This window comes from Colletes gigas, unplaced genomic scaffold, assembly GCF_013123115.1.
Source record: "Colletes gigas isolate AHSC1104 unplaced genomic scaffold, ASM1312311v1 Colletes_gigas_Sc00013, whole genome shotgun sequence".
Lineage (NCBI taxonomy): Eukaryota > Metazoa > Arthropoda > Insecta > Hymenoptera > Colletidae > Colletes > Colletes gigas.
This window is the reverse complement of record NW_025106642.1, coordinates 2,413,391-2,422,466: the sequence shown is the minus strand read 5'-3', so window position 1 is coordinate 2,422,466 and position 9,076 is coordinate 2,413,391. Positions and strand designations below refer to the sequence as shown.

Below are 9,076 nucleotides of genomic sequence, written 5' to 3'. Positions count from 1 at the left end.
TTCACGAAGGAAGATTAAAGCTATTTATTCGTGGAAAACAAACTTTTAATAAATAAAACAATGACCGTTCACCCTTTAAAAAAGGTGCCCGAATGTTTGAAGAACAGATAATCATGCATCAGCATTTATAGATAAATTTCGTATTCTAATATTTCTAACATCCATGCACGTTTCAATTTCCAACAAGAAAACAGAGCAATAGTGCTGATTCCTGACACGTACCAACATACCAACACAAACAGGAATTGACATTTCTTATATTTTTTATTATATCTTTATAAGAGTAATATCAATCGAAAAATTTTAGTACGGTTAATACATTTTATGCATTTATGACGTATGTTAATTACGCGTGTTAATCTGCAAAACATATGTGGATAAATATTTCATAAATTAATAGTTTAATTTGCATAAATGTATTCCGCTCACATTATGCATGTGTATTCATATTTGCATGCGCCATAAATGCGTGAATTACCTATTCTGATAATAACTAACTCTATGACAATGAGAATTGTTTTGGAACGTAATCAGTGTAGCACTGAAATGTACCTAAAATTTATATTATTTTAACATTTACGTCAAAAATAGTTATTAATATGTTTAGATAAGGCCAGGAACATGATATGTCCACTTTATCGTTGACAAATACTAAATCTCCGACATCAAAGGCTGGCTACAACCCCACACAATTTGTCATCCGTCTCTGAATTCGATCATGGATCACAGATATTTAATATTCGGTCCAATATTCAGTTTAGTTTGCATAATTATTTATCTATTCCAACTAAAGCTATAACAACTTCGTTTATATATTCTTTTTAATAAATTCACAACATTTTTATCTTATTTTATACATTCACATATTTATTTAAATATTTCGTTATTATTTTTATTATTATTGAACTTTAGAAATGTTTGCCATTAAAAAAAAAACTCGATAACTTTAATATCAAACCAAATATCTTTATCATCAAATTGCATTTTAAAAATCACTTTCAGTCTTTTTTCAAACGTATGACACCATTTTATCGATCAAAGATGCATTTTGTCGAACACATATTTCTCACGGATTCAATTTACTTATCAGAACAAATGTCGTGTACAATTGCATAAGTGCTTTTTTTTAATTTGTTCGAAATACAGCCTATATCTAACCTGGGTCATCAGTTTTTTTTATCAGTTTGTCGAATCTCTTTGTGGTTTCATTTCTAGTCAGAGATGCAGCAGACCAATGCCGTTTATTCACAGTCACGTGTTTTTGTGTACCTTAATCCTCCTCTGCTAGGAATGAAAACACGAAAAAATTTGACAGACGCAGACGGTTAAAAAATCGATGGCTCGGATTGATTTCGCTTCTATTTCAAATAATAAACTTTATAAAATACGTCTCTACACTTTGGTTACTTTTCTTTTCTATTATTTTTATCAAATTGTCGTGTTCGATCATTTTTTAATAAATCGTTAATGTATAAGTGTGTGAATTTTAATCCACTCAGATTTACGAATGCAATATAAACGAAAGTTTCCAAATGGATCTAATAATTTTATTCGTTATTCGTGAATGGTATTTCTCTATTTAAATCAGAGCTAGAAAGCGTTCCGAAACATCTACGCGCCACTGTAGATTACGTTGTCTATTTGTGAATTTACTTTTCCTCCGACCTATCCAGCATGTCTTGTCCTCAGAATTACGACAGTAGTACGTCGATGACAGACACCATGGTCAGAGTGTCAGGATACACGGTACTGAATCACGATGGTAGACAGTACGAGGTGCTCGACGACTTGGTCGTAAGTGAACACCATCGATTACTCGTGAGGACAGCGTCGGACTACGAGGTCGACGAGAAATTCACGCGTCGAGCTGACGGTACCAACATGTTGCTGAATTCCAATGGAGAGCTGATTGTCGAATTCCCCGGTAAGTCTCGAGGTTTCTTCCGCTTAGTGAAACGAATTCCACAGAGACTCACAGAGGTACAATTAATTGATAGACAAAGAAGCTGCTTTTATTTGAATTTGAGCGTCACTTGTTTGTTCTTACAATAAGAAAATCGTTTTACTAGAACAAGATACCAAAAAATATTTAGAACTTTCGACGTGGCATGTTACAGAATATTAAGTTAAATTGCTGCAGCAAGTCCGTCGGTTGAGTTTCTATGGGAGCACAAAGAGAAAATTATATTGGCTTGCTACGTATGTTGTGTGCGGAATATAAAGAGAGGTTCAGTAGAAAGTACCTTCATTATTTTAATTTTTATCTGGTATTCCAAAAAAATCTTGAAAATATTCGACGCACTATGCAGTCCAGGAAACTGGCTACTGCTTTTATGATGTACTTTCCAGTCGTACATTCGAACAATTTTTAAAAATATTCTGCACAGCGTTTTAAAAGATAAAATGCAGCCGAAAGTAATATTGACAAATGTAAATTTCCAATGCAATTTTAAACGTAAAAGTTTCTTCAAGTGAAATGAACTTGTACGAAGAAGTCGTCAAAAAAACAATTCATTACGAAAAAATAAGGTACAGAATAAATTTTTCCCTTTTAGAATAATTAGGTAGATACTTTTAATTACTTTTGCACGAAAGTTTACTCTTTCTCGGTACATACTGCAGCGATTTAACAAAATAGATCTTGCATTAAACAATCTATAGAATTATTCCAACAATTCAACGCGTTTTAAAACTTCTGTTAAACATTTCAACGACAATTTGCTATTGTCGAGTCTTTCGACGGTAAATATTTATTTTTCGCGGTATGGTAAAATTATGCAACGATTCACGCCTTGCGTCGCGTAAACTGTTTTCGCGTAACATATGCGAAAGCCAAGTTCATAAACTTTCATCTCAACTTTCCTCATCTCGGCGGTATTTTGTTTGCTCGTTGAAACAGTTTCTGCAAACATTCGAGAAACTCGCGCCAGGCGGAAGCTCGTCGATTGTACTCATCGTAATGATTCTTTTCCTTCAAATGTTCTGCTTGGCCAACCGGGGAAATTCACGATTTCGACGCAAGTCCATCGTTATTGAAATAATAATCAAATGATCGTAGTAGATGGACTTATTCGCGAGATGTGATTATGAACCAACATGTATAACAATATGACTAAAATGGATAAAGAAGAAGCTACTATTATATTTCACACATTTATAGTCTTCAGAAGTTTTTATAGTTTAAAATACTCGTGTTTACCACTTAGTAATTTGAAATTGTGCTAATCAGAATCGTGACAAGGCAAGGGTAAAAGAAACACGTTCGACTTAGGTTGGTTCTATCGCGGTAAAATGATGTTCTCAGTCATAAACTGTCCTATAAACGCTAGCTGGAGGGTTAAAATAAAGTATCATTTTTCTTTCAGACTTCTTGTTTTATAGTCACACCCCGTATATCGATTATTATGCGTCTTTTTTCCGTTGTATAGCTATTGTAAAACTGTTACGAGCCTATCGTGGGTCAGGTAAAGTTGATTCATTTTACGATGCCATCTAATACTCTCCATGGAAAGGTTCTTCCGTCAGAAGAGTTTGCTCCATTTTCGATAATGTCGATTTTAATATAACTGCGGAAACCTTAAGTGCTTTTAAATTCATTACCCCTTGAACTGGCCGAGGAACTTCCAGAAAAGTAGTTATATGGTTGCCTGTAACGTACATTCATTTTAAATCAGAAGGAAAACCGGTAGAAAGTTATACGGAAAATTTTCATTTTCATGAACCGATGTTAATGGAAGTGTATTGCCCTTATTCGTGAATTTCAGTCACAGTTGTTACAAGTCAATTTAGCTTTTACTTATTACGGGTTAAATATGTTAATAGCTAGACTAACAAAATATATATTTATTTTTATGCAATTATATATTTTGTCATGCCTTTAAATTTAATAAAATTCCTCTCAATAAATGTATTATTTACTCATTAAACTACAAAAGGCCAAGGATGCTTTACCGATCACCTCGCAACCGATTCTACATACTTTATATTGTATTTAGTTTGTAACATTTGATGTTTGTTGCCACTCCTTTTGCACATTACAGACGGTACGCGTATAACAACCGGTTACATGATAGAAAAGGAACCAGTGATGTGTGACTGGACCGAGGAAGAAATTCTACGATACTTTACATCCGCCGGAACAGAGGGAGAAGGGGAGGGATTCGAGGGTGCATCGTCTTCGAATCTTAAATTCCACGAGGAGGCTTCTTCGAGACAGTTCGCGGAATACGACGAGGACATCACAGGGATATTGATCGCGGACAGCTTTGTCTCTGTTCTGTTGACATGTCGCGCGGAGCACAAGAACTACGCGACGGTGTTTTATGATCAGTCAGCAGTTAGTTGCACTCTATCGATGCCCGAAGATCTTCGAGTCAGCATATCGAGAAGAGGTCATTACAAAGTTTCGATGGCGGACGGAGTTAATCTGAAGGTAATCGAAATCCACGAGATGAGATTCGTCTGAAAGCAGATATCTAATACCGGGGAATACCAGGGTTTCGAATACTGAAACATACTTTAAATCGTAATTTCCGGATTCTCCCGTAAGAAACTCCATTTAAAGTGACGTTTTACGGATAAAGTATTCGTCGAACTAGCGTGCACCGGCTTACTTTCGAAACGTATTGCTAGATTATCGAGCAACTTTTTCCTGACTGTGACAAGCAAACATCAAACATCACTGTATTTTTACTAATGCGTAAGACACCTTCGAATTAGCTGCATTTTGGTCTGTCTCTCGTACAACGAAACAGTCCCTTTTAATTAAATGTGTTTTCTTAACACAAACATTTCTACTTCAACTCCAATCTTTCCTTGCATCGTTCGAAACCTGTGTCACCATGGCCCTTGCGCCACCAAATTTCCTTCATGCTCCGAAACACAATTTTCAGTACTTCGCTCCTACTCCAAATGCCTTTGAAAGTCAAAGAGACTTCTGTATGAGGGTTATTCAGTTTACAACCTGTAAACAGTTCGTTTCCATGATGGTAATATAAATATCCTTGGTAATTTTCATGGCATACCTCGTCGCTAGATTAATTACTGGCTGTGCTAGTTGCAGAAAGCCAAGGTTTATGAATATTTCACGTCCCAGAGAATATTACGCATTTCGAAACCTTTTATTAAATGATGATCACCACGAGACATAATGTCAAACGTGATGATCAATGAACTACAATCGTTTTAAAAGCAATTGTATATATTGTATATAATCTATTTTTATATCACGAGTGCCTGATTTCTCCAATTGTAAAAGAACACAAATGGAATAATAATCGTGGCTAAAATTCAGTCGTATTTACGAGATACGAGATCGAGTCGTCCCATTCGGAATGACCGTGGACGAAATGTGAATATGAAAGGAAATGAATAAGCGCGTGTATCGAGAAGTGTCAGCGTTTTAAAAGGAACGAATTTCTACTAGATCGAAGAGCATGGTCTGTCATTCGAGGGCAACGTGTGCACCACTTGCGGCAGCCAGTCAACGTCCACCTACAACTTCTTCGCTTTCGAATCGCCAGCCGTCATATTCACCACCATCGACGTCTGCGGAAATATCTTCGAAGTCATGAACGACGGTACGACGCGTTATCGTCGGGAAAGGCAGCCGTCCGGATGTCGAGAATTCGGCTCGTGTGTGGACGTTCGCGTATCAAATATAAAGGATGAAAGTTACGAGGGTACACAGGACGAAGGGTCGGGCGAAAACGAAAATTTCGAGCGTAAGCGCGGCTGCGATCACGAGAGTCTCCGCGTCAGGACGAGGACCAGTCAACACAGACTGTTTTCGATGAATCGGGATCTGACGGCTTACGAGTACCTTCATCGATCCGTGAGGAACCAGGCGGAGCTGGCAGCAGTCTTCGATAACGAGACGAGCGTGATTTTGTATCCAACTTCACGTCGACCGGAACTTCGTCGTCTGATTACATTTGAGGCAGCGAAACCTGAGTCACGATCAAAGGCCCTGCTATCGTTTCAGGTTAGATAATCGGGCCAGCCGTTCCGGCGCTGCTCATTTCCTAAACCCTGTCTTCTCATAAATGCATACTTCGACAAAGTAGTCTTTGAGTTTAAGTCACAGACAAAGAAACTTGCGGGACCGCGATAGGAACTAACGGAGAGTCTGCTCTCTCCATTTACTAGGACGAGTTGGCCAAAAAAGTCAAAAGAACGCAACAGAGACGCGTCGTTCTTTGCTTCGTGTAAAATTAGAGAGAACGTTTGTTCTAACGGTAATAACTAACTTTATTCCAAGATAAAACGAATAAAAATGAGAAAAACAGTAGTTAGCGTAACTTATTATTAACACTAAGAGAATCGAAGAAATTCTATAATTTTAAGCTCTCCTAACTTTTGTTAAATTTTCATACGTATTGATTTTCGTTCGAATAATAAATAATATCAGGCACGTATCTATATCGTAAGTGTTCTTTTATCATTGTTGTATTTATATTAGGAACGGAAACTGAGGCCAACAAATTTTGACAGAAGAGATTTAATACGGAGTACCTACTCGATACCGTACGACTGGCTATTTCCATTCGGAAAAAATGGCGATGGAATTTGGGAGAATACTAATGATCTTCCGTTGATGACCGATGAAATGATTGTTCCAAAATTATTGAATGTACGCGTTTTATACAGCTTCAAAGAACCAAGTGGGAACGCAGTGATCGATATCCAACGAGCACTCGGACGCTATTGGATGTCCGTTAGTGAATTAATGCTCTTTTTACGAAACTATTGCCAGATGTTCCAATTAAATTACTAGGTCAGCTACCGTCTTTCTTTTGCATAATATGCAAAGTTATCACCGTTCGCATCGCTTAAGTTATTCAACTAATCTATATTATCTTCGTTCCGGAATGCTTCTTCCTTTTTTTAATCAAAATGATTGGAACGTCGTCGTATGATTAATAAAAAGTCTAAATAAAACTACACGAAGGTAAATCGACGATTTTAAAGGATATACAATCTTATGCATGCAAAATGTTTAGAATCTATGAAAAGAAACGATATTTTGCATTTCAAATTATCGTTTCTTTTCACTCGAAGTTCTTCTTAATTTATCCTTTGTGATTGTCGATTACGTTAGGTGTCGAATTTTAACCCTTTGCACTCAGCTGAACCAAATTTAAATACGGTTTTCCCCAATACATAGGATTCGCGTGGATTAAATATGTAGTTTATTTATATAGTTAAATTACTATTAAACAGTTTTATATTCGTAAAAAAATTACTAAATAGAACAAATTTTGAATAAATTTCCCAACGTAAATGAATTTAAATACAGTGTATCTTAAATCTAACAAAAAATTCAGCACAAAGTTAAAAAAAAAATAAGTTTTCTTGGAGTTTTTACTATTTTGTAAGAAAGTGCGCTCGAGTTGCTGATAGATAATCAAAGAAAAGTCTCCGAGTGCAAAGGGTGAAACATGTTCGTCCCTGGGGAAGTTCCTCGACTTAAAAAGTTCAATTGTCTTCAGTTGGTTACCGGCACGGTTAAACCATGCACCGCCGCGAACGGGGAGGAAAAAGACACGCATACAGAGGCCAAGACACGGTACGAATACTTGGAGGTCGTCTTAAACGATTTGGCGTTCGGCATCAAAAAGACGATCGATGTAGCTACGTACAGAAGCGGCTTTGAGAAGCAGTGGGAAGAACCGAGAGTGACGGCGCCACGAAAATCGATCAAATTCGACGAATTGCTCGAGCAGAAGGCTTCAAAGAGGGAAGAGCTCGAGTGGTACAAACGCTGCTTCAGGGAAAGATTCATTCTACCGTATTTCCAGAATATTGCCGGATCGTGTTTCCTTTGGGTACAGGATTGCGCGGAGAACACCCCGAAGATATCGTTGGTGAACCGATTGACTGCTGAAAGCAGTGAAAGTCAAAAGATTCACCACTTCGACGACGATACGGACGCGTAAGGGCGTTAGAATCTAGATTTACTCAATTTTCTCGGAATTAATGTTCCCACAGAGAACATATTTGCAAACAGCGCAATATTTGCTTAATAAACAAGCAAACTTTTTACGATGTCTAAGCAACAACATTATATCTTTTCACAAAGCGATTCTTAACCTTTTGCCTACCTCGGACCCGCTTTAAAAATTAGAATTATTACCTTATTATTTTAATTCTTCTGGATAGAAAGAAACGTTTCTCTCGCATTTCGCAAACATTGCAGCTAGTTTCTTCAAAGGTCGGATGACGCACTGATAATTGTGTGCGTCCTGTAGTTTAGGTCTATTTAAGGTGCCTATGCTCATGTCATGGGCCATCGGTTTCCATTCACCGAGCTCATGCCATGGGTCACTGATCACCAATCACAGCTGCTTTAATTGTTCAGCCCAATTAACAACGACAATTAAAAGAGCTCCGATTGATGATCAGTGACACAAGCTCGGCGAATCGCGATCAATAAACCATGATACGAGCCCGGGCACCTTAAATAGACTTAAACTACACGAAACACGCGTATGACATTTCAACCTTAAGAGTGATAGTTACTAAGATAGATAGTTTGTATCTTAAATACCAAAATCATGTGGTAGGGAATATTAAAAACATACTTTTTACAAGTAAATGCATAATAAATTATTGTTATCTAACAAACTACTATTTTAATCATCTTTATCTTTGTTTTGAATATTATGTTTGAGCACTTTTTCCAATGGTTGCTCAATATTTTTTGCACTGCATGCACCACTATAGAACGTCATCGGATCATCGATATATCGATACACGGATGCACCAATAAACTGATACAACATATCAGCAAATCAGTAATCCAATAATATCTGGATGCTCCGATACCCCAACATAGTGGTAATTATGCGTAAATATACATAACTATCTATCTCTATTACTGTCAATAACTATCGATAAACACCGAAAACTGTTAATAAACGTCGATAATTGATTTCTAATTGGAATTTGCAAACTTGATTAATACTTGCGGAAGAATTCCATTAACAGACACGAGTATATTTATGGTCTGAGGATTTCGTCGACTGGAATTGTGAAAGCTACAGAGATTTATATGAGGCGATCTAAAAAATAGATC

At 36.9% G+C, this 9,076-nt stretch overlaps 1 protein-coding gene across 1 annotated transcript; it reads left to right on the top strand.

Moving 5' to 3' along the window:
- Positions 1 to 4,066: 4,066 nt before the first annotated feature.
- Positions 4,067 to 6,775, top strand: LOC122399474. The gene is made up of 2 exons (XM_043400173.1): positions 4,067 to 4,432; positions 6,461 to 6,775. The coding sequence occupies exons 1-2, from the start codon at positions 4,067 to 4,069 to the stop codon at positions 6,773 to 6,775; spliced, it is 681 nt and encodes a 226-aa protein (XP_043256108.1).
- Positions 6,776 to 9,076: the final 2,301 nt, after the last annotated feature.

Coding starts and splice junctions, on each gene's coding strand:
- LOC122399474 (XM_043400173.1), top strand. CDS start 4,067: ATGATAGAAAAGGAACCAGTGATGTGTGACTGGACCGAGGAAGAAATT. Junction 4,433..6,460: donor CGGACGGAGTTAATCTGAAG/GTAATCGAAATC, acceptor TATTTATATTAG/GAACGGAAACTGAGGCCAAC.